General features: G+C 46.8%; 1 protein-coding gene across 1 annotated transcript in view; it reads left to right on the plus strand.

The window, feature by feature from the left end:
- Positions 1-4,804: 4,804 nt before the first annotated feature.
- The window catches only part of ADAP1 (ArfGAP with dual PH domains 1), a 69,571-nt gene continuing 48,415 nt past the window's right edge, over positions 4,805-25,960 (plus strand). Inside the window, exons 1-3 of the mRNA XM_033167255.1 lie at positions 4,805-5,289; positions 16,895-17,025; positions 21,430-21,521. Coding sequence (XP_033023146.1) covers positions 5,205-5,289; positions 16,895-17,025; positions 21,430-21,521 — 308 coding nt within the window. The 5' untranslated portion in view covers positions 4,805-5,204. The remainder of the gene's footprint in view (positions 5,290-16,894; positions 17,026-21,429; positions 21,522-25,960) is intronic.

Consider the following 25,960-nt stretch of genomic DNA (forward strand, 5'->3'; position numbering starts at 1 on the left):
ATACCTATTAGGTCGATAAATTATCATATAGCATACAGTGGTACCTCAGGTTAAGAACTTAATTTGTTCTGGAGGTCCGTTCTTAACCTGAAACTGTTCTTAACCTGAGGTACCACTTTAGCTAATGGGGCCTCCCGCTGCTGCTGTACCGCTGCCGCGCGATTTCTATTCTCATCCTGAAGCAAAATTCTTAACCTGAGGTACTATTTCTGGGTTATCGGAGTCTGTAACCTGAAGCGCCTGTAACCTGAAGCATCTGTAACCCGAGGTACCACTGTATATTCAACACAAAAAACAGCGACAATTTGTTGTTGACAAAGTACAGCTGGACATATAAAGGGCCCCATTACCTTCAGTAGCTTAGGGCCTCATCAAACCTAAATCCGGCCCTGAATACAATAAAAATCAGTTAAAACACTAAAATCAGGATTTAGTTTAAATAGGCTGCTGGAACAAAACAAAACACAACAAAAAGTCTTCAGTAGGCACCAGAAGTTCAACAGGGAGGGGGCCTGTCCAGCCTCAGCTGGAAGGGAGTTCAATAAAATGGGGCCCATGATACTGAGGTCCATTAACAGTGACTTCTCCCAAAGACCTTGGTGATGTAAAGAATCAGGTGGTCCTTGCAGTATCATAGACTAGTTAAAGGTAAAGGTAAAGGGACCTCTGACCGCTAGGTCCAGTTGTGGACGACTCTGGGGTTGCAGCGCTCATCTCACTTTATTGGCTGAGGGAGCCGGCGTTTGTCTGCAGACAGCTTCTGGGTCATGTGGCCAGCATGACAAAGCCGCTTCAGGCGAACCAGAGCAGTGCATGGAAACGCTGTTTACCTTCCCGCCAGAGTGGTGCCTATTTATCTACTTGCACTTGATGTGCTTTCAAACTGCTAGGTTGGCAGGAGCAGGGACCGAACAACGGGAGCTCACCCCGTCACGGGGATTCGAACTGCCAACCTTCTGATCAGCAAGGCCTAGGCTCTGTGGTTTAGACCACAGCACCACCCGTGTCCTTGGTCATAGACTAGTTAGGGCTTTGTAAATTAATGTTATAACCTTGAACGTGGCCTGGAAGTGTGCGGGCAGCCAATGCAGACTTTTGAGCATCAGAGTTATGTGCTAGCGATATCCTGCCCCCATCAGCAGTCTTGTTGTGACCATTTGTACAAGCACCGTCCAACATTTCTCCGGCGAAAATATGGATGTCCTAATTTTACTATTTGTACCCTTCCCATCTGACGGGGTTGCCCCAGCCACTCTGGGCAGCTTCCAACATATATGAAAACATAATAAAACATTACACATTAAAATACTTCCCTATATAGGGCTGCCTTCAGGTGGCTCTGGGGTCAGATAACTCCATACCCTCCAACATATCTCCGATGAAAATAGGAGAAGCGAGACATTCTGGGGTCAAATCAGAAACCAAGATGGCTTCTGTATCTGGGACTGTCCCTGGAAAATAGGGACACTTAGAGGGTCTGACCCCATCTTGTTTGTGTTATCAATAAAACCCCTCTCAACAGCTGTAGAAGAATCACACCTGTTCTGCCCCCCTTGGATAAATATTTCAGCATCTGTGTGAATTTCTTGTAGGAGTCCGACATGCCACACCCTCTCATACCCCAGATCTAAATTGACTTCTGATTTCTTCTATGTTTCTCTGGCACAAAGGACAATGAGAAGACAAGAGCATACGGTAATTTGAGCCTGCTGGATTGGGCCAATGATCCACCCAGTCCAACATCCTGTTTTCACAGTGGCCGACCGGATGCCTGTGGGAAGCCGCCAAGCTGGATGTGAGCATAGCAGCATTCTTGCTCCTCTATGTTTCCTGATGGTGGCGGTGGAACATAGCTGTTATGGCCAGTAGCTGCTGATCGCCTTTTCTCCCATGAATTCGATCAGACTTGAAAGACTCATTATCCCCGCATTCACTTGCTAGAGCCATCAATTACCCTGACACTCAGGCATCATTGCACCTGCTCTGGAAAACGTCTCCAAGCCACGCTCCCTTAAGTATCCTTCCATTCTATCACCAACTTCTGCTGACTTCAATCCTATTTCCTGCAGACTGAAGCAATACTTTGGGTCCCCACCCCCATTTTAATTTTTTTTGGACATCCTTCATTTTGTGAAATCTGCTTTGATCTCTCTCCATCTGCTATTCCTGACAACAGGCAAATAGATTTCTGGTTTTTAAAGCCTGCAGATGGAGGGAGAGGTTTGTTTTTTTTATGGCCATTCTGAGCCAGAAAGCAGTCTTTGAGGGTGGAAAATGCTGGCACCATCAGCTTTAGCTATAAGGACTAAAAATAATAATTTGCCCATCATCTAACGCAAGCAATTTAAAAAGAAGAAGGTATTGTGGCTGGAAGACACCAGGATCTGCCTTGGTCATCTTTTGATAATACCTTCTTAAATTCGTGTCTGCAATCTGCTAGGAGGAAGAGTTGTCAGTTCTGCACATCTCCACATCAACTTTTCACGATTTTTTTCCCGTAATAAAAAGGGTCTCTGAGAAAAGTCATCAGCATTTTTAGTGTGGATTTCTTCTAATACACATTTTTATGTGCGATTTTTGCCGAACCGAATGCATTTCTGCAAGGCAGGTTTCCCCCATAGGATGCATTTTGGTGTGTCGTTTTAATGAATCAATGCATTACTATGCACCTTTTAGCACAGTATCTGTATTTGGGCATCCAAGTGGTATAAAAAAATTAACAAATGCTGTAACGGCAGCAACAGCAGCAATGTATTTTCTGCACATGACTTGGCAGGGGAAACTCATTGCAAATCTATATTCAGAAAGCACAAATTTTGAAGGATGGCTGTGTTTCAGTCCACATATTACATTGGTACATAGCAAGAGGCCTTATGCCGTGTCACCAGACCGGTGGTCCATCTAGGCCAATATTGTCTACACTGACTGGCAGCAGCTCTCTGGGAAGATTTGTTTCAGAAAGTGTGAATGAAGTAGGTTTGCCTTTAAATGAGAAATGAATCGAATGCCATCCCTTTTAGTGAGACCCCGGCCCCCTACCTAACTTGATCTCCCTTTTCAGCATCTATGCCTCACCTTTGCCAACCTGGTGCCCTCCAGATTTTTCGGGCTACAACTCCCATCAGCCCCTGCCAGGACGTGCTGATGGAAGTTGTAGTCCAAAGCATCTGGATGGGCACCAGGTTGGCAAAGACCAGGCTAGACTTTGGCTAGGCGGAAGCTGAGCATCTGAGTTTGCTTTATCTGAGCTGCCGTGCTGGTTCTGGGCCTGGCGATAGCAGCCGCCGAGTGAATCATTGCTGCCGTGTAAGGACAATGCTGTCTATAAACCGAATTGTTCTTTTCGCTGAAATGATGCTTGTTAATATTGACTGATCTTCGCCTCCTCCCCCTCCTCCCCTCCCCATGTCAGGTTTCCGAAGGTAGGAAATGTTCCCATCTCCTTATTTGATTTTATGGCAAGATATAAATTTCTCCTTGGCCCCCTCCCTCATCTTCCCCTGTTCCCATTGCGGAGGGAGGAGAGAGGGATTGCTTAGCAACCAGATTTAAAATAAAATAAAGAAAATCAATAAACTTCCACAGAAAAGCTACACAGGGGCCTTAAGCCAAAGTCTGATTTGTGTGCTTGTTTATTTATTTTACATTAAAAAGCCCTTTCCTCTTCGTTGTCCTCCCTGATGAGAACTCAGCACAGCGCATTCTTATGAGACTGCTGCATCCGTTCCACAGGACTGAGCACATTTTGATGTAGTGTGTTTTTAATCCGGAGTGGTTTACCATATATTCACACATGCGAAGCTATTCTGATTTAAACTGACTTGCATTTTAAAACCCCAGGGCTGCATTATGACGAAACAGGTATAGGTAGCTATTCCAGCAAACATCAGCAGGCTTAGGAGCTGTTCTAACAGCAGTGGTTTTCTCTGCCCATCAGTTGAACCTGGACCATTAGGGGTGAGTGTTGCCCCAGCAACATCAGCTCTGCCCTTAGCCAATCCCCACCTACTTCCCTACTTACAACCAGTCAAGCAGGTTGGCATTGGCTGCCAGCTTCCACCTCCTTAGACCTAGAGGAGATGGTCATCTGTTTATGATTTAAGTGAGATTCTTGCATTGCAGGGGGTTGGACTAGATGACCCTCAAGGTTCCTTCCAACTCCGCAACTCTAGGATTCTCTGAGTTGGCTCTGCCCAGAGTGGCTGGGGAGACCCAGCCAGATGGGCGGGGTATAAATAATAAATTATTATTATTATTATTATTATTATTATTATTATTATTATTATTATTATTATGCCTGTCATTGCTTCTGGCGCCACCTAGTGTTGACCTCCCTGCCTTCCATCCCACCAAAGGGACCCAGCTGACACCGGGTTGTGGTCCCCTTTTATTCTCCCAAGGAAGTTTGAATTATTGCATAATTCTTCGTGTGTGTGTGTGTGTGGGGGGGCTTAATTATATTCATTTTTTTAAAAATTTATAAAAAGCATACTAGAATCATAGACTGGGAAAGGAGCCCAAGGGTCATCTAGTCCCACCCCCTGCGATGCCCGCATCCCAGCTCAAGTCACCACGCAGCAGCCTTGTCGGAAGAGAAAGAAACGAACAAAACTAGTCTGAGCAACCTTAAGCCTAAAACTCCTTGCTATATCGGGGACCCCCCCCCCCGCCTCTCTCTCATGGTCAGGATGTAGGAAAGCGCCGCGGCCGCGAGGGGTCGCCGTCGGGCAATGCTCTGTCCTTGCGGGAGGTGGGGTGGAGCGAGGGGTGGGGTAGGGTGGTGGGGGGGGGGGAGAGAGTTGGATTAATTTTCTTTTTTCCCTCCCTTATTAAAGGCAGAATGCTCTCTCTGGCTGGAGGAATGCGGAACCTTCTCCCGTGCAAAGCAGACGGGCTGCTACAGATTGCAGGAGAGATGCTGAAAGGCGAGGAGGGACGGGGAGGGACGCCACGCTCCCCTCGCCCCCACCCCTAAGGGCTGCTGCCAGTCGCGCGGGGGGGCGTCCTACATGAAGCAGCCCCCTCCCCGAAATCGTCAACCCTGCCCTCTCCTCCTCCCTCCCTCCCGCCACCCCCCACCCCGGCTTGTAAGCCTCTCCCTCGCTGGCAGCTGAGATCTATGAAGATCGCTTAGGGCAGAGTGGGCGCTGCTTCTCCCCCCCACCCCCAACACTTGCCCCCCCCCACCCGCAACGAGCGCCCCCATGGCGAAGGAGAAAAATAAGAAGGCTCTGCTGGAACTGCTCCGGAGGGAGGGCAACGACGTGTGTGCGGACTGCGATGCGCCCGGTAAGGCGGAGAGGTGGGGGCGCATGGTGCTGATGGGGGGGGGTCCTTTCTTGGGCTGAGCTGCGAGGTGAGGGACAAGGGAGGGACACCCCGGAGGGAGGTGCTTTGGGGGGCACGCACCTGCTCCTCGCAGCAGTCCAGCCCCTACCTCACTAGAAAAGCCTCCCGCACCCCAACTTTCCTTTAACCGCCCCCCCCTCCCCAGCCTCCCAATCAAATTGCTCCCGGAGCTAAGGGTGGGGTGCTAAATGGGTCTCCCTCCCGGACACTGTTCCTCAGCCTTATCTTGGAGGGTGATAGTAGATTACTGGGTGAAGCTCCTTCCTGTCTTTCTCAACCCCCCCCCCCGCCGCCGCCGCCACCCTCCGGTTTCCCCATCCTCTTTCTCCTCCTCTTCTCGGTCTCTGCTGGGGCTGTTGCAAGACTCAGGAAAGAGGAACCGGTAGCCGGTGGAAGGGAGGAGCGTCCTTGCTGCCCTGAGAAAGCGGAGGGGGGGGGCATGAATATCTGTAAGCTGAGTACATGGAACCCCCCCCCCTCCAAAAAAACAACTTCCAGAGAGGAAACTCAAGTCATCCCATTATTCATTCTTAGAGAAAGTGTGTGCTCTGCCCAAGACTAGACCTGCTCCAAGTAGACCTAGTGAAATGAATGGCTCCAATTTGCTGTTTTAATTCATTACCCTGAGCCAGTTACAGCAGTTGAAACACAATATTAAAAGCAGTTTGAAATGACTTACTATTGCAGAAATAAGGCTAGTCACGCCCTTTCATTTCAGTGAGTGGTAGGATTCGCACTGGAGATATAGATGACAGATTATGGCTTTGCTGTGAGTGTGACCCAATGCCAACTTAAATGACAAAAGGAATCTAAGCATAGGATTGTTGAGTGGAGAGATGATCTCTTTCTCTCTGGTTTTGTTGGAGTCAATAGCCAACTTCATTGGGGTGGCAGGTGCAGTCCGTTTTCCCACCTAAAGAGGGTGTTTGGTGTCAACTAAGGATGCCAACTTATCAAGGGTATCCTGTGTGCCTATCCATGATCTGAATGTGCCGAAATTGGCAGGATAGGCATCTCGCAGCACAGAAAGATTGCCCTTATCGACTGTGGAGGAATGACAGCCAAGTCTGCATGGAAGGTGCAGGAGTGTGTGTGTGTGTGTTTTGGTGGGGTGGAGTTGGCAACCTTACAAGCCGCGGAAGAGGTCAGGACCCCCCCCTCCAATATACTATGAGAAGAGGCAGGGAGATGTCTCTCTTGACTCAGGCGACCCCCCCTCCCCATCCTCTCTCGCTTTCTCTCTGGCTTGAGTTGGAAGTGTTGATGTCATACCAAATGCTACTTTGGGACTCAAGCTGTACATCTGCTGCGAACTGCAGTGCAGGCTGCAATTCCTAAAAGAAGCCGGAGACAAGCATGCCTGCTTAAACTGGCAACGGACAAGGCAGGAGCTGAAAGGCTGGAGGGGTGGAAAACTTGCACAAAAGACGGGAGAGGGGGGGGCGGCGGCACAGAAATGGAGTTGGACCCGAGTAAACCTAATAAGCTTATTTTATATCTTTCAATCTGTGGAGTCTGGTTGATGGGGATGCAAGAGACACTGCCCCAGCAACCTCAGACTGACCTTAGGGTGTGTTCAAATTAACACCTTAGAGTGTAGCGAAGTTGCTGGTCCCCCTCCCAATGAAGAAGAAGAAGTTTGGATTTGATATCCCACTTTATCACTACCCGAAGGAGTCTTGAATCGGCTAACATTCTCCTTTCCCTTCCTCCCCCACAACAAACACTCTGTGAGGTGAGTGGGGCTGAGAGACTTCAAAGAAGTGTGACTAGCTCAAGGTCACCCAGCAGCTGCATGTGGAGGAGTGGAGACACGAACCTGGTTCCCCAGATTACGAGTCTACCGCTCTTAACCACTACACCACACTGGCTCTCTTCACAGCGCCCCTGCCCCCTGGTTGTTCACGTCAGCATGGCTTTGTTAGTGTCAGATTCATATATGTTTGCATACAAACGGGGGGGGGGTTGTAGATGGGTGGGGATGTCTTCACCATACACAGAACTGCTCCTGCCTTGGCAGGAAGCAAATCAAGGCCTCCCAATCATTGTAAAGCTGGTTTGAGAAACAACATGTCAAACAGTAGTCACAGAATCAATGAGCTGGAAGGGAGCCCAGCAATGCAGGAATCATGGCCATCCAGTCTCTGTTTGCATACCTCCAACGAAGGAGAGTCCACCTCCTTTGCTAATCTTTTATTGCAAGGATCCGTAGGCCCTTTTGGAGAACTGTTGTGTGTGAGCGGGACGTGGGTGGCGCTGTGAGTTAAACCACAGAGCCTAGGGCTTGCCGATCAGAAGGTCGGCGGTTCAAATCCCTGCGACGGGGTGAGCTCCCGTTGCTCGGTCCCTGCTTCTGCCAACCTAGCAGTTCAAAAGCATGAAGTGCAAGTAGATAAATAGGTACCACTCCGGCGGGAAGGTGAACGGTGTTTCCGTGTGCTGCTCTGGTTCGCCAGAAGTGGCTTAGTCATGATGGCTACATGACCCAGAAGCTGTCTGTGGACAAACGCCGGCTCCCTCGGCCAGTAAAGCGAGATGAGCGCCGCAACCCCTGAGTCGTCTGTGACTGGACCTAATGGTCAGGGGTCTCTTTACCCTTTACCTGTGTGTGAGCATGGATTAAAACCCAGTGCGTGAAACTGAGTGCGCAATAAACAGGAGGGTGCACACAGGGGCAGTTGGAGCTCGTCAATGTGGAAGGGGAGCCTGTCCAGGAGAAGGAAAACTGGTCTTAAACCTCCGCTGCCTTGCAGCTATCCTCGTTCATGAGAAAGGCTTGGCAAATAAACCCCAAGGAGCAATCTGTACACACTATCTTTCAGGACACCTTTGGGAGAAGAAAAGGCTAAAGGAGCAAACCCTACACAAATCTGGAGTGGAGTCCCTAAGACATCTTGTACGCCCCCTTCCGGCAACTGCTGCAGCTAAGCTGGTGCCCAGCATATTGCCTGCTTTCCTTTGGACCATACTTGCAAGGCAGAGAGGGGTGGTCTTCACATCTGGGCAGCCCAGGACCTCCAGACACTCTGCCCAGGACTGTGCTCCAAGGAGGTCACTTCAGTGCTGCTAACACTGCAAAAATGGGGAGGCAGCAATGAACACAGCCTTAGCTAGTCCTCAGCTACCTGCCTTCCTACTTAAACCCAGTCCAGGGGGTGGCACTGGTTTTCGGCTTCTTCCTCCTTAGTCTCAGTGTTGCCAGCACAGAACTCAGCAGAGGAGGAGGTGGATGGGGACCAAACTGCAGTTATATTGCTCTGCCTGTCATTGGTTTCTGTTGTTGTCCTCCCTGCCTTCTGCCCTATTGGCACCAACCGCCACTGGGTTCAATCCCTGGCATCTCCATATACGGCTGGGAGAGACCTTTGACTGAAACGGCCCAGGAGAGCCATTGCAAGCCAGCATAGACAATAGATGGGTCTGACTCAGTAGAAGGCAGTTTTCAGTGTCCGCTCTGACTGGCAGCGGCATCTGCAGGGAATCAGGCAGAGATGGGTCCTTTCCAGCTCAGCTGCTTCACCCTTTTAGCTGGAAGTCTGGGGAACTGAACCTAGGAGCCCTTTTTACTGGCCATTCACTGTGTGGCTGCTCCCATCTTTTCATTTTCATGCCTTGCCTAGGAGAAGGCCTCCTCCCTTCCAACTTTGCTGCCCGGCATTCCTTCTCCAGCAAAGATAATAAACACACAACACTGCTCTGTGACTGTTGGCAGTGACCTCCAAGAGGCACATGGCATGCTGGACTTTGCTCCACAACTTGAATGTGTACCTATATTTTTTTTAAAAAAAAATAAAGGCAAACAAGAATCCATCTGTTCCTGACTGCATTGTCGGGTTGCCTTTTTTAAATAAGAAAAAATCTGCAACTCACTGATTTATTTTTTTTAAAATGTGGATTATACAGTCTGATGAACAGTAGAATAACACAAATTTGTTTCTTTAGGGCAGGGAGTAGGGGATGCTTTGAGCCTGAGGGCCACTTTTTGTTCTGGGCAACCTCCTGAGGGCCACCTCTCAGTGGTGGGCAGGGCCAAAGCAAAAGTGAGAGGAGCAACCAAATTAACTGTATAGGCTAGTTCCTACACATACCCAATGCACCTGGCTTTTTCCTCCATCCAAGCATACAAGAGCCATTCTCAGAGTTCAAGGACACATTCCAGGCAGGCAAAGGTCCTGGAGGAAGGTGTGAAGCAAGGCTGGTGAGAGGCATGGCCTTGGGAGGGTCCCAAGGGCCTGGAAAGGATGCCTGGAGGGCCACATTTGGCCCTAGAGCCTGAGGCTCCCCCACTCCAGCCAAGGGAAAGGACTGAGCTCAATAGCTGAGCAAATATTCTGTGTTCAGAAGGTTGTTTGCTCCCTGGCATCTCCAGGGAGAGCTGCAAAAGTCATCCTTCCCGAAAACCTGGTGAGCTGCTGCCAGTCCGTGTAGATAGCACGGACCTTTTTATAAGGCGGTCTGTCCATCCTTAGAGAAGAGGCAGGGCAAAAACATGGCCAGCCCTATCATTAGGCAGAGTGAGGTAACATCCTCAGGCGGCACATGCCTGAGGAACAGCAGGGAGCTAAGAGCATAGGAAGAACGTGGCTGAATCAAACCAATGGCCCATCTAGTCCAGATGACTATGGGAAGCCCACACAAAGGGCCTGAGCGCATGAGCACTCACTCCACCTGTGCCCCCCAGGGACTGGTATTCAGAAGCAGGTGGGCAGGCAGGGGATTTCAGAGGATTTCTGAAATTATTAGTTCACAAATAATTGTACTAGCCTACCTATTATTGTTGTAAATGGCTCTTGGGTTGTCACCCCCCCCTATTATGCACAAAATACATAATAACAACAAGAGTGAAACAAGCCAATAACCCCCACCCACCCCCATTTAACGGGAAATAAATTTATATTTAACAAAATATAAATTTCATTAAATAAAATAAATAATACATACCTGCCTACACATACAGTTGTTAAATTGTTTGGAGCCTAAGGATGCAATCCTGTAACGTCTATTCAGGAGTAAGTCCTGTTAAGTTCACCCCTGGTAAATTGGTGCGGGACTCAATAGGTAAAATGATCAATCTCTGTAATGCTTTGCTGGTAGTTTGGAGGTGGGCCCTAACAGAGGTGACCAGGGAAATGCTTCTTTAAAAGTTACGCTGTCACAACGAGTGTTATTAAGTCTGAATGCAAAGAGTTTAGTTAGGGAGATAGGAAGTTTATACAAAGTCAAAGAATCATAGAATCATACAGTTGGAAGAGACCACAAGGGCCATCCAGTCCAACTCCCTGCCAAGCAGGAAACACCATCAAAGCATTCCTGACAGATGGCTGTCAAGCCTCCGCTTAAAGACCTCCAAAGAAGGAGACTCCACCACACTCCTTGGCAGCAAATTCCACTGCCGAACAGCTCTCACTGTCAGGAAGTTCTTCCTAATGTTTAGGTGGAATCCTCTATATGACATCCTTTTATATATTTGAACATGGCTATCATATCACCCCTTAACCTTCTCTTCTCCAGGCTAAACATACCCAGCTCCCTAAGCTGTTCCTCATAAGGCATCGTTTCCAGGCCTTTGACCATTTTGGTTGCCCTCTTCTGGACACGTTCCAGTTTGTCAGTATCCTTCTTGAAGTCAGACCATTGTTCCACCTAGCTCAGCACTGTTTACACTGACCGGTTCCTCTTTAAGCTGCTGGGGTTGTTAAGGGGCAAGGAACATATTGGCATATGTGGTGGAGATGTTACGATGTACACAAGTTCTGGAAGCAGGTTGTAATGGAGGTTGGCATTAAGACAGGTCATCTTGGGTGCTAAGCTGCATCTCTTGCCCTTTTTTTGACAGTGCCAACACTGACCTTACGTCTCAACGAATAGTTCTGTACCTGTTGGCTGCCACTTGTCTAGAGAACTCTCAAGGGTGGAAGGATGCATTTTGTTACTCTATGGATCCATGGTTTTAAACAGACACACAAACACCTAACTCATAAAACACGTGCCACCAGGGGGAATGTGGACTCCTCCGTCTTTGCTTCTGACTGGGGGCGTTTTGTGATTTAGATGACTGAACAATCTCGTGTTTGGCACAATCCCACTAAATATGACTTCATTTGGCAATGTTCGTGATCATTTGGCATGTTTGCTGCAAATATGAACGTTGTATTCCGCTGTGGGATATATTTTACGCCTCTCGTTCTTTTTAAAGATGATGATGGTTTTATTCTTCTTGCTTTTATGGCTGGTTTTTTTTTTAAATTACTTTTAGCTTGATGTTTTGTTTGTTTGAATAAATTGGGGCAAACTGGGGCAACCCAGCAGTGGCGTAATGTGGTTTGCCAGCGCCCGGGGGAGCTCAGCTGAATGACATGGCCCTTGGTGGGCAAATACCCCTGATGCCTGCAGGCAGGGTAAGGAGGATGCAGCAGCCATGTGCCCTTTGACCCCAGCCTTGCAAAGTGAGGCCGATGCTGGATTTGAATGGCATATGTCTGTTGCATCCTTCCCATGCTGCCCAGCCCTGCACCACTTTGTGAGGCTGCGAGCTGATCTGAATGATTTACCTGGGGAGGTGGAGAGTGTTGTGTTCATCCTGGACCCCTTAGAGGAAAGGCAGGATAAAAGTGTAATGAAAATGAAAAAGCAGTTGAGAGTACATACGTGTGTGAACCAGATCTCTGGGACCACTCTCAACTGTGGATCCCTGACCCTTGACATGTTGCCTTCTCAGTTGGGCAATTGTAGACTTCTCTAGATTTCCCTAGACGATAGGACCTGTTTGATGTAGCGGCAAAGGTCCCAGGACACCAGGGTTCAAATCCTGACTCAGTTTTGAAACTCAGTGGGTGACCTTGGGCCAGTCACACTGTTTCTCTGCCTAGCCTACCTCACAGGGTTGTTGTGAGCGTAAAATGGAGTTTGAGAGAACTGTGTGTGCCACTTTGAATTCCTGGGAGGAAAAGCAGGATACGAATGTAGCAGCAATACTTGGCGCACTCCCAAATGTGGTCAGGCTCATTCTGCGGCATTTGCAACCCTGCTGCCCATTCTGCTGAGTGGGATCCTGGGCTTCTGCTTTTGATGGCACTGCTGGTCAGCTCCGATGAGCCCCAGCAAATGCATCCAGCCACTTTCCCTGAATTCTTGCACTGCAGCTCTATGAGCCTGCTGCCTCCCTCTGCTTCCACCAGCTGATGCTTCCATGTAACCTTATTAACCTGACACGAATGACATCTTGCTGGGCCCAGCTTGAATTTGACTGCAGCAATAACCTTGGCCTTGCCTTTCCCGGTCAAGAACTTGTGCAATTCCCAAGCCACGTGCTGTGAGAGAACTGGGAGCGTGCCATGAAAATGTGATGTGGCTCCGGGCTTAGAAGGCTCCCCTGAGCCCCAAAGGCCTGCCAACAGAGGGGCCTGTCTGCTGTGTCTCTGTGACTACCTGCTCTAGCCCTGCCTCCTTCCAGCTACGTAGCTGTTCCTGGGGGACAGGCTCATTCTGTTGCATCTCTGTAGTGGGTGCTCCTCCTTGTTTTCCATCCTGTAGTAACCTTGGGGAAGCATCGCAGAACAACTAAGAAAACACAACGTTGTGTGGACAGCCTGGTATGAATCCACCTCAAATGCACTATTATTGTATCAGTAACGTTGTGCAGTATACACACATGTCTGCACCCCATATTTAAAGCTCTATTGCACCACGTTAACTGTGATGGAATATCCTGGACAGTGGTGTAACGTGGGGTGGTTGTCCTGGGCACAAAATTGTTAGGGGTGCAACATTTCAGCACCCGATGCTGCCTCAATACAGCTGCACACTTCTGTCACTGGGCTCCGTTGAAAACAGCTTCTCCAAGCAAACCAGGAAGTGACCTCTCCAGACAATGGAACGGCTCTTCTTTTCTTATCTCTGCGGCTGTGATCTGGGTAGCGCAGATGCCATTAGGGAGTTGAATGCACATGTGTACTCCTTCTGTTTCCCTCCCTCCCATCCCACATCTGCCCGGCCGCCCAGGCACTGGCAACCCACGCTACGGCACTGATCCTGGGAACTGTAGGTTGCTAAGGGTGTTGACCTCACAGAGCTGCAGTTCGCAGCCCCCTAAACAAATTACAGTTCCCAGTATTCTCCATGACTGTAAAAGCAACATCATAGTGCTTTATGTGTGTGTTGTGGGTGTGGCCATCTATCCACAAAAAGCAAATGAACGAAACCCAACTGTCCAGAGGGGCCCTAAATAGTAAACGCCTTCTCTGATGTAGTTGCTTATGTAGCAAAAAGGACACCACACACACACACACACATTGGGGGGGGGGATACCAGCAGCCTTGGAGGAAGCCCAAGAAGTACCAAAAAGGGGACTCCAAAAACAGCCCAGTGAAAACTGCACGTGTTTAGTGGGGATGGAATGCTAGCTGGCAGATCTGCTGGGAAAGAAATGGGAAAACTGGGGAGGGGTGAAATGGAGTTTCCTGCCAAAGGGCATGGAGGGTGGCTGGCTGGAATCCTGGACAAGAGCACACTCCACACTACAATAGTTGTTGTTGTTGTTGTTGTTGTTGTTGTTGTTGACATAAGGGTAAAGATAAAGGGATGCCTGGTCATTAGGTCCAGTCGCAGACGACTCAGGGGTTGCGTCGCTCATCTCGCTTTATTGGCCGAGGGAGCCAGCGTACAGCTTCCGGGTCATGTGGCCAGCATGACTAAGCCGCTTCTGGCGAAACCAGAGCAGCGCACGGAAACGCCATTTACCTTCCCGCCGGAGCAGTACCTATTTATCTACTTGTACTTTGACGTGCTTTCGAACTGCTAGGTGGGCAGGAGCTGGGACCGAGCAACAGGAGCTCACCCCGTCATGGGGATTCGAACCGCCAACCTTCTGATCGGCAAGCCCAAGAGGCTCAGTGGTTTAGACCACAGCGCCACCCGTGTCCCTGACATTAGGGTAGAATGGGATATTAGAGCAGATCTCTCCTGTTGTGTTTTGCCTCCCATTCTCCCATTGCATTTCTCCACCCCCCGCCCCACACAACCGCTTACAATGACTATGGTATAATAACACTTTTTTATTTTTATTTTACAGCAAATTGCCCATTAGTCATTTCCCTGTCTGTTACCACTGTGGGGCTTTCCCCACTTTCCCCTTTTTCTGCTGTTCTCTTACTCATCAATACATTCCTAGAAAATTAAATGCATCTTTGATTCTGCATGGCTTCTAATGCCTTTGTCCGCATAGCAGCCTCTACTGAACCTGTTCCCTTTCCAGCTGTTTTTAACTACAACTTTTTGAGAATTGTACCCAAAACGTCTGGAAGGTGACCAGTTGGGTAGTGGCTGCTGTACTGTAGAGGCTCTGCAGCAGATGATGCTCTGAAATCCATTGGCACTCCCAGTGATTTCAGATCACTTTGGCTTTGTTCCTTTATTACTTCTGTGGCTTAAGAAAAGCGATGACCCAACCAAAATGAACCATCACATCATTTGTAATCTTTTCAAGAGTCAGAAGCAGCAGAACTAGAAACTCGTTGGTGGGAAGGGAAAGGAAACAACTTGGATCCTAAGTCCTCTATCATAAACTCCAGGCTTGAGCAAAATGCAAGATGCCCTCTCATGTTGGTGGGTCCTCGGAAGCTTACCTAGTGAGTAGCAGCAGTAGCACTCCATGGGTGACTGGGTGACTGAGGACCCAAGGGGGTCATGCATTGGCGTAAAGTGGAATACAAAGGCACTTTGGTTCCTGAATGGCTTAGTTGTCAAACAAATTGGCTCCCGAACATCGCAAACCCGGAAACAAGTGTTCGCGAATGTTTTTGGAAGCCGAAAGGTCCGGCGCAGCTTCCACAGCTTCCAACTGAGTGCAGGAAGCTCCTGCAGCCAATCAGAAACCGCGCCTTGGTTTGCAAACGGTTTCAGGAGTCGAACGGACTCCCGGAACGGATTATGTCCGAGAACCTAGGTACCGCTGTATCTCTTTTGCAGCACTCTGAAATTCCAGTCCAAAACAGGGATTCAAGATCCACAGAATCAAAGTTTGTGTATGCACGATGCATTTAAAGAACGCAATGCCCCGCCCCAAGAATCCTGGGAACTGTAGTTTGTTAAGGGTGCTGGGAATTGTACCTCTGAGGGGCAAACGCCAGTTCGCAAGATTCTTTGGGGGGAAACTATGTGCTTTAAATGTATGCTGTATATACAGCAAAAATGGCACTTGTCCAGACAGTTATTTGTAAGCTCCGAAATTGGAATTCTGTTCAGTGGTGGGAACTAACCTGGTTCAGACGCCTGTTCTTCTGAGTTAATTACCTCTGTTGGTGATTCCTCTTGCATTGGCTTATTAGCGTTTTTCTAGGGATAATAATGTTTTACAGCGTATTACTTATCTTCTGTGTTCTGAACCTGCTTGAATTCTGCTAGGGGAGGTGGTGGCTCCCATTAACCAGGAGCTTTAAGAGCTGAGTGCCTCTTTTTCATAAACAGTCACTGGAAAATTGGGGTCCTGAACTTGAAAATGTTTTAGGCGCATAGATACATGATCATGTTGGCGTGGTGATCTTGAGGTGGAAGAAGTGCCATTAAGCTGATTAACCATGTGTAGAAGTGACAGTGACCAGCAATTTCCATGCACGCTCTTGACAACTTGGAAATGAAATAGGATGGCCTTTTTTTACGGGTCTATTTTGTATAGAAAGATTTTACTTAAAACTCTCTATGTGCCGACACGCAACTGAATTCCTTAGCAGTTTCTGTCAGCTGGGGCCTTTTTTCAGAGCAAGACAGCAGCTCATGGTGCAATCATATTTTTCTTTACTTGGAAGTAAGTCCCATTGAGTTGGCAGCCCATGCAGATATTTAAGAACAGGTGCAATATGGCTCCGACTAGCAGCTCCATTTAAAAGCCAAGCCACTGTATCTTGCACTAGTAGTTCATAAGCATGAGGTGTGGGTTTGTTTGTTTGTTTGTTTGTTTGTTTAAATTCTTTTTTAAAAATTTTTAAATAAATCTTTATTGAAAATTATAACATTCATACATTAAAAACAAAACACAACAGAACAAACATTATACACACACATAACCATAATACATCAAAAAGAAAATTGAACAAAACAAATCATACATATTCATCCATTCATGCTATCTATTAATGAAATATCAATATTCACTACTTGAATAAATAAATCATAACCGATCCAAGTTAATCATAAATCATAATACCTAGTTGTAAACTTGACTTAGGCTTCCACCTGCCCTCCTCCCAGGTTGCTTAATTTACTCGTTACTGCGTTTTCCAATCATTTAACCAAATTTCCTGTGAATTTATCAACTTTTTGTCTTTCCTTCCCTTTTTTACCAATACAGAATGTTAGAAATGGATCCAAGTTTTTATATTCGGGCACTGGTTTTTCATATATATTCCAAATTTCTCCCATCTTTGATTAAATTTTTGATTACTACCACCTCTTATCACTTCTGTTAATTTTGCCAAATCCAGGAAGCTAAATAATTTTTCTTGCCATTCCTGTTTGTTTAAATTCTTATTATTTCCATTATATCTTCCAGATCCAGACTGGGCATCTCACACTTTAGGAGTGTTCATCTGCTTAAATTGTTCAGGAATCCACCGCAACATCCCACATGTCAGCAAAGTGAAATCTGTCCGTTTAGATGAATGGGACAATGTGCAAGTTGAGGTATGTACGGAGGAAAGGATGTTGTGTCTTTTGGGGGGGTGGGGGACGGACCAGGACTTGTAGCAAAATGGACTGAAATGCTTTCTTTTCAGAAATCCAGCCACTTGGTTTCATTCCCCCTCCTACCTGATTCTCCATCGGTTTGCCTCCCTAAATAGTTCTGTGTGCTTTCAGATGACTTGTTTATTAGGGGAAAGATTTATATGATCTAAAGAGAAACCGGAGATCAAAATGATGAACATTTTATAGACGAATGGAGTCCCTGTTTTGGGGAATATCTGGAAAAGCATGATTAAAAAATGAAATTCTGGGCAGGATTCGAGATAGGAGTGGAGAGAAGAAAAATGATAAAGGAATTGTACTAGAGGGATATTGGTAAAAGATGAGAATTTGATAAATAATGCAGTAGGAGAGAGTTTGGTTAAAAACACCGTGGATGTGGGGGTTGGGAAGTCAGTAAATGAAACAATGTAATTATTTAATTTGTAGCTAATTTATAGAAAAAGGAAATTCAGTAAAAATTATATTGGAAACTAGAATGAAATAATAATAATAATAATAATAATAATAATAATAATAATAATAATAATAATACTTGTACCCCGCCCATCTGGCTGGGTCTCCCCTTAAAGTTTATTACTCCTGGCAAAGAGAGCCATTCTTGGTACAATCTAACATGTTTACATGACACGGAGTCACAAGGTTAACAAAAAGGAAAGACTAACACCAAGTGACTGGAAGAGGAGGAAGGAAGGAAGGAAGGAAGTAAAGCCTGAGACAGGGCCGCCTTAGGCAGATCAGCCGCCGTGGCGCGGCGATCCCTCCGGCACCACTGGCGTGCCGCATCTCCGCCTCTGGGGCCACCTCCTTCCCACGCTGGCTGCTCCTCGGGAGGGGGGTGGGCGAGCGGGGGATGAGGGGCATGATGCTGGAGCGGCGCGGGGCTCTGCAACCCTTCCAGCGCTCCAGCTGGGGCTCCCCGCGCGGGATGGGAGGCGAGGGCGGCTGGCTCGCAGCCCGCCCAGGAGCGGCATGGGCGGCAACGGCTGCGGTTGCGCCTGTGGCACGCAAGCGCCCGCCCGCCCGTGGGGGCAGGTTGGGTAGGGGGCGCACGGTATGGCAGCGGGCTCGCGGGGGTGCCCCTGGGGTGGCCGTGCCAGTAGCCCCTATGGATAAGACGGGGCTGGCCTGAGAGAAAAACAACACACTCAAGAAAGAATCAGCGAGGGAAGAATAGGATGCCTTTCATTCTATTGCCTCCCAGTGGTTCAGGTAACTTACTGCAGGTGTGGTGGCTTGACTCTCAACCATTAGAATCCATTTTTGCACTGCTCTGGTCAGCTTTCCCCTGTTAATACTTAGAGCAGGGATAGTGAGCCTCAGACCTTGGGAACCCCACACGCCCTCCAGGTGTCTCTGTGTGGGCCTTGGAAGTCTCTCTAGCCCACCCACTTCCCCGGGCCACGCCCCTCACCTGCCTTGCTTTGCACCCCCATCAAGGGCTTTTCCCTGTCTGGTACATGTCCACGATGAGGCCTTCTCCTTGTGTGATTGGAGAATTGTGCCTGTGTAGAAACTGCTTGAAGTTTATGAATCTTGGTTGCTATCTCCTATGTGTGCCATGGGCTCTGTAATTCTCACCCACATTGTGACCGAGAAATGAGGGGATGCTCTGTAGCTAAATGGACCAATAGTCTGATTCATTATAAGGCAGCTCCCTGTGTTCCTCTTATGGCGAAGGGCCATAGCTCAGTGGTTTGCATGCCAGAGGTTCCAGGTTCAATCCAGGATAATACCTGCCTGAGCCTTGGAGAATTGCTACCAGTCATTGTAGACATACTGAGCTTGATGGACAGGTGGTCTGGATGGTACAATGCCATTTCCTGTATTCCTAAGGGTTTCCTCCCTTTTGTTCCTTCATTGTTCATCTCTTTGCTCTGCTCTGTGGTCCTCTCCTCTGGGATGTTGGTTTAACTAGGAGAATTCTTTTAAAAAAAATATGTTGGGATGGGCACAGTGTTCTGTTGGTTTCAGTCCTGGCCATTCATTTGCATCGTTTTGCCTGTGAGGTCCAGGTCCATTGATAATATTGGGGTGGGAAGTGCAAATGCCATCTTGATGTGATGGCATGGATGTACCACTGCATGCCTTCCATGTCCTGCACATTATTGCTAAAACAGCACATGCAAGAATCTTGGTTCAATCACACTTACAATCACATCAAAGCTGCTTTATTTAGGGGCAGAGGAGTGATCGCTATCTTATCTGCCCCACTTTTCTGTTTAAGTTTTTGAGGCCCTATCCCCATGCTGCTTTTAAGTAAATATAAAATGTCACGAGATCTGACCACAAATCTCCCACAACGCTAGGCAAGGAAGGATCTGTCAATTTAGGTCCTCTCAGTTTCATTTTCTCTTGGGTTGCCATACACCCAGATTTTCCCGGACATTACTTTTATGTGTGTGTTTTTCTCAAAAAGAAAAGAAAAGAAAAGAAAAGAAAAGAAAAGCTTAACAACTTCGGGAACTTAAAAAAATAAATAAGTCTCAATATGTTGGTGTCTGAATTATCACTTCTCGAAATATGGCAGCCCTAGTTTCTCATTTTCCCATTCTTAAATTCAGTTCTCTACACTTTGCAGCACTTTGAAGATTTTCTTTTTCTTTATTTATCACGAAAATTCATCGGCATTTTAACGCGAATTTCTCCTAATAAATACACTTTTTGTATGCAGTTTTGACTGATGTGCACATTTGTGCAAACAATTCCCCCCAATGCAATACATTTTTGTTGGTTATTTTCATTAACACAGTCATTTTAATGTAATATGTGCATGTTTATAAGCTTTGGGTGGAGATCTGCGCCGCAAAATTCAGATGAGTGCGAATTTTGAGCTGTGTATGTATTGAATATTAATATACCATTAGAAAGAAACATAAGACTAAATTGGATGTAACAAGACCTGTGTGGGAAAAAGAAGGGTTAAGATAAAGGAACAAAGAGTACAAACGGAAGTCAAATTTATTTATTTGTATATTAATGTTGTAAGTTGTAATTTCAATATAGATTTCTTTTCTTCTTCTTTTCCTTCCCCTCCCTTCTCCCTCCTTCCCCCCACTCCCTCTTTATTTTCTTCTTTTTGTTTTTTGGCTCCTTTTTAGGACTATTCTTTTTTCTAGTATTGTTGAATTGTGTATGGGATGTATGTAGAAGTGTGTGTGTGTTTTTGTGTTGTGAAATCGTCATGTGTTTTATTGAGTCATGTATATGAAATGTAGTGATTTTGCTGTTTAATAAAAAATAAATAAAGAAAGAATTTTGAGCTGTACTGTTTCTGAAAGTGCAGATTCCATAAATTTGGCTTTCATATAACTGCATTACAACAGCAGCTGAAAAAAAAACAGTGAGGGTTATGCCATTGCAAACACAATATTCCAATAGTCTTCTCATCAAAACACTGAAAATCCATATATCGCACTTGGAGGTAATTCATATAAACTCCAACAATCAGTGAATAGATTCCACTTTAACAACAACATCTCTGTAACTGTCATTATATTCTCTAAATCTGATTTAATAACTTAATTTAGCTGTTACTATATAATCTCTTATTTTGTTGCACCATTCTTTAATTGCTGAAATTGAAGCCCTCCTCTAATTGTTTGCATATAAGGTATTGGCAATCTCTAGCATATAGATTCAACTTTATGTGCAAACTGAATCAGATTTCTCCATGGTTTGGCTGTGGGTAATCCTGAATTCTCATATAATTGTGTGTAAAAAGCTGCAAAAGTCATTGTACAGGGAAGCTTGTATGGTGTTTTATATCCCTAATGTCCCCTCCCCTTTTCTTACATACTTAAGTATATGTAAACCACTTTATAAAAGATACTGTGTTCATTCAGATCAAGAATTATAGCAACCTATCGTGTTGTGAGGAGGGCTTTTTGTTCAAAAGAACACACTTGGCAGTAAAAAAACCCAAAAACCTTCATTGATTCTCTGGAAATAGATCTCAGTCGACCTTCTGCCCATCCCTGATGTACCAGACTTTAAAAGTGAGGGAGGAATGATTAAAATACACTCTGTTGAACAGGACTGGGGCAATTTTGGTCCCCCAGAATTTTTGTTGGACTACAACTCCCATCATCCTCAGCCCCACTTGTTACGGATGTTGGGAGTTGTAGTCCGGTAACATCTGGAGGGCCAAAGGTGTTCCAGCCCTGCTAAGGAACAAGGGCAGGGGACATGCAGCCCTCCACGTTGGGCTGGGGAGGTAGATTCCATCATCACCGGTATGGTCCTAGGACCTAGGCTTCCCATCCCTGCTATAGAATTAAAGAAATCGGATGGCGGATTTTAATCTCTCTCTTTTAAACCAAACTTTCCCCTTTTCTCTTGCAGCTGATGGCTTCTAGCGGAAACAGCGTGTCGAAAGCAAAATACGAATCGAAAATCCCACCATTTTATTACAAGCCAACATTTTCGGACTGCCTGTAAGTAAATCCCCCCCCCCCCAAAATATAATTTTGCAGCGGTGGGAAATGCCGTGCGTGCAGCTGCACCATCTGCAATTTGTATTTTGCTTGTTTCTGCTGAATTTTTAATCCCTTGGTGGGGCTTGACTTAATAAAAAGGCCCTGAGAATCTCTGGCCTCTGCAGATGCTCTGGGGAGCTCAGCATATCGCAGTGCGTCGTTAGCAAATAACTTCTCTTATGCCTGGATGTTTCAGGAGAAATCAATGTCTTTTGTTTTCCTTTCCTTATTTCGGACTGTCTTGGGTTATGAAAATGCCAGCTGTGAGCCAGTTTAAAAAGTAAAGCAAAGCACTGGTTGTTGTTTTTTAATTCACCTCTTTCAGTTAGTTAGTTATTTAGAAATATATATCCCACTTCATAAAGTAATCTCAAAGACCCAGTTCGTACATAACACCAAGCCACACTTTGCAATGAGGCCCATGGAGATGTCTTGGCAGGGCTGGTCAAAATGGCAGGAGGAATAGAATGGAAATGCAGAACTGAATCCTAGGAAGGGGCCCAGTGGACAGAGAGGAGCTGATTTAGATATTGGGGGGGGGGACTCTTTTGCCTTTGGCTACTACTACTACTACTAATAATAATTTACCTATACCCTGCCCATCTGTCTGGGTTTCCCCAGCCACTCTAGGTGGCTCCCAGTAAAATACTAAAAACACGATAAAACATCAAACATTAAAAACTTCCCTAACCAGGGCTGCCTTCAGATGTCTTCTAAAAGTCAGATACAGTAGTTGTTTTTCTCTTTGACATCTGGTGGGAGGGTGTTCCACAGGGTGGGCGCCACTGCCGAGAAGACCCTCTGCCTGGTTCCCTGTAACCTCACTTTTCTCATTGAGGGAACTGCCAGAAGGACCTCAGTGTCTGGGCTGAACGATGGGGGTGGAGACGCTCCTTCAGATATACTGGGCCGAGGCTGTTTAGGACTTTAAACGTCAGCACCAACACTTTGAATTGTGCTCGGAAACGTACTGGGAACCAATGTAGTCTAGCTGCTGCATTCTGGATTAGTTGCAGTTTCCAGGTCACCTTTCAAGGTAGCCACACGTAGAGCGCATTGCAGTAGTCCAAGCGGGACATAACCAGAGCCTGCACCACTCTGGCAAGACAGTCTGAGGGCAGGTAGGGTCTCAGCCTGCGTACCAGATGGAGCTGGTAGACAGCTGCCCTGGACACAGAATTGACCTGTGCCTCCGTTTTAATAGGTTATAAGGTTTTATTGGTAACCATATTTGTTGTATTTTTGTTGGTGTTTGTCCTTTAGATGCTATGGCCAATCGGCTACGCAAATAAAGTTTGACTTGAATTGAATTGACCTGCGCCTCCATGGGCAGCTGTGAGTCCAAAATGACTCCCAGGCTGCGCACCTGGTCCTTCAGGGGCACAGTTACCCCATTCAGGACCAGGGAGCCCTCCACACCTGCCTGCCCCCTGTCCCTTCAAAACAGTACTTCTGTCTTTTCAGGATTCAACCTCAATTTGTTAGCTGCCATCCATCCTCCAACCACCTCCTTAGCAATACCCCTGTCTAGTCGCCTGGCCTGAGTAAGAATTCACGTTGGAGAGTTAGCAAGAGTTGGCTTCTGAGCCTGCCCATGTCATTTATTCCTGCAGCGCCATAGTTTGCCACCTCTTGCTTCCAACAGGCCTTTCTCGAGGCTCTCTGGTTCTCTGCCCCCCCCCCCTCCACAGCTCTGTCAGTCTCTGAGTGGAAAATGCAGCAAAAATTCCTTTCCCGCTTTTGGATTGAACCCAACGAGCTATTTGTAGCTTCTTGGAAGCCTCCGGACATAACATTATTTATGTTCCTTTCTTTAACCCCCCCCCCTCCCCAATCCCCACTTAGCATCTCTTGGGGTAGAAAGGAGAGGGAGAGGAATGGACTGATACCCAGCTGAGGCTGCTTGAGTCTTGAGCTTTGAGTCAATGGGCACTTCTGTTGAGGTCTAGTGGCTTGTAGGGCCAATTTGGTTAGCAGCATAAATGTGGGGCTTTCTGTCAATCCTGGTGATGTAGCGATTGACACAGGTAGGAAGGCTCTGGCCCCTGGGGCCTCCCTTCCAGCCCCCAGCCTTGCCTCCACAGCACTTGTCCCGTTTTTAAAAAAATATGATAATGGTGCCAAAAGATGGAGGAGGGGAGAGAGGAGCTATTCTGCCTTGGTCAGACCACATCTGGAATGCTGTGTCCAATTCTGGGCACCACAATCTAAGAAGGATATTGACAAGCTGGAACATGTGCGGAGGAGGGCAACCTTATGAGGAATGGTTGAAGGAGCTGGGTATGTTTGACCTGGAAAATAGGTGGAGAGGAGATATGATAGCCGTCTTCAAATAGCCTAAGGGCTCTCACATGGAAGATGGAGAAAGGCTGTTGCTCTGGAGGGTTGGACTCGAACCAATGGCTTCACGAGAACCCAACTGAACATCAGGGAGAACTTTCTGGCAATAAGAGCTGTTTGATAGTGGAACAGACTCCCTCAAGAGGTGGTGGACTCTACTTCATTGGAGGTTTTTAAGCAGAGCTTGGATGGATGCTTTAGTTGAGATTCCTGCATTGCAGGGGGTTGGACTAGATGATCCCCAGGGGTTTTTTAATCTGTGTTCATACAGCATTATCCAAAAGCATACACATCCTGTACTTCATTATTGAATACTTCTGTTTGACATGTCCTCAAGCCAGTTTAAGACGGACCAGAGCCTTTAAGCTGCTCCTAATTCGTCTCTACTCAAGGCATGAATGCCTTTGCATAGGGCAGAGACATCCCTGCCCCATCAATGCCTGCTGGCGTATACATAAACAGAAATGAATCTGACACTAATGAAGCCGTGTTGATGTGAATAGCGGCAGGTGGGGGGGGGGAGCTGTGAAACACACGGGGGTGGGGGGTGGGGAGGACAGACACCGCTGTGCTCCAAGGCGATAATTTGAACACATACACAGTTTCCAATGGATTGCTCACGGTTAAATGATGTAAAAAAATTGCAGACTGCTGCATTCTCAGGGTGTGCGTGAAAGGAAGCAGCCGAGTTAAAATTATATTTGTTGAAATATTTCGCTGTGCTGCAGGAGCCCTCGTAAAGGGCTTTTTCAGGAAGCCTGTGGTGAGCCAAAGAGGGAACCAGAGCAGGGTGGAGGATATACTGCATAAAATTTGGGGTGTTGGCAGCCGGGGGGGGGGGGAGCACCATGTTTTGTGATCAAGAGAGACTAGTGTAGCTCAGTGGCGGAGCCCTTCCTTTGCATTCAGAGCAGAAGAAGATGTTGAGCATAGGAAGTTGCCTTAGGCCCCATCTGTACTGAGGAAAGCAGTACTGCGCCTCTTTAAACCATCATGGCTTCCTCCAGAGAATCCTGGGAGCTGTAGGGTTTTATTTTATTTTGGGGTGTTGAAAGTTGTTAAGAGACTTCTCTGCTCCCTCACGGAGCTACAATTCTCAGAATGGTTTAATAAACAACCCCTTTTCCTAGGGAACCCTGGGAGTTGTAGCTCTGTGAGGCAAAGTTACTCAACCCCCGGTTTGCAAAACAATGCATGAACTGTTGTCCAGCCATTCTTTGAAATTTGCGCATCTCTGAATTTTGCAGTGCGGTTCTCCGGCCAAGCGATGTGAACCGAAACCAATGTAGAGGGGGGTAATGTGTGCATAAAAGAAAGGAATACAACACATGAAAATCCATCATTTTAGAAGAAAGTGCCTTGCAAAGATGTGTATGTCGGGCAACATTGTGAACAAAAATTATGTTGCATTAGTAAAAGGGACTCCCTCGGAAAACGGTAGACTTCATTGGAGGTTTTTAAACAGAGTTTGAATGGCTGTCATGGGAATAAAAAAAACTACCTGACATTCAGAAAATACCTGAAGGCAGCCCTGTTTAGGGAAGTTTTTAATCTGTGATATTTTAAATGTATTTTAATATTTGATGGAAGCCGCCCAGAGTGGCTGGGGTGACCCAGCCTTATTATTATTATTATTATTATTATTATTATTATTATTATTATTATTATTTAGCTGCATTGCAGGGGGCTGGGCTAGATGACCCTTTGGATCTCTTCCAACTCTACAGTTCTAAATGCTGGTGTCTTTACATGAAGAATTGGGTTGGTGTTTGTTTGTTCTTAAAGCAAACTGATGTGGAAATGTGGAGAACTGAACTAACGATTGGAAAAATGAGAAACTCAGAGAAACCGAAACCGTCAGGTTTGCCCATCCTTGTCTTTAACCCGCACTTTCCAATGCATTTCCCCGTCACCTTCCTTATCACACAAAGTCCGGTCTTTTGGGGAAGTGGGTTTGTTGCGCAATGCCTGCCAGGCAGCTATAATGGCACAATCTGAATTTGCCAGCGTGCGATTCAATCCTACCTAAAATGAGTGCCAGTCTGGAAGCACCTGCA

This window comes from Lacerta agilis, chromosome 13, assembly GCF_009819535.1.
Source record: "Lacerta agilis isolate rLacAgi1 chromosome 13, rLacAgi1.pri, whole genome shotgun sequence".
Taxonomy (NCBI): Eukaryota; Metazoa; Chordata; class Lepidosauria; order Squamata; family Lacertidae; genus Lacerta; species Lacerta agilis.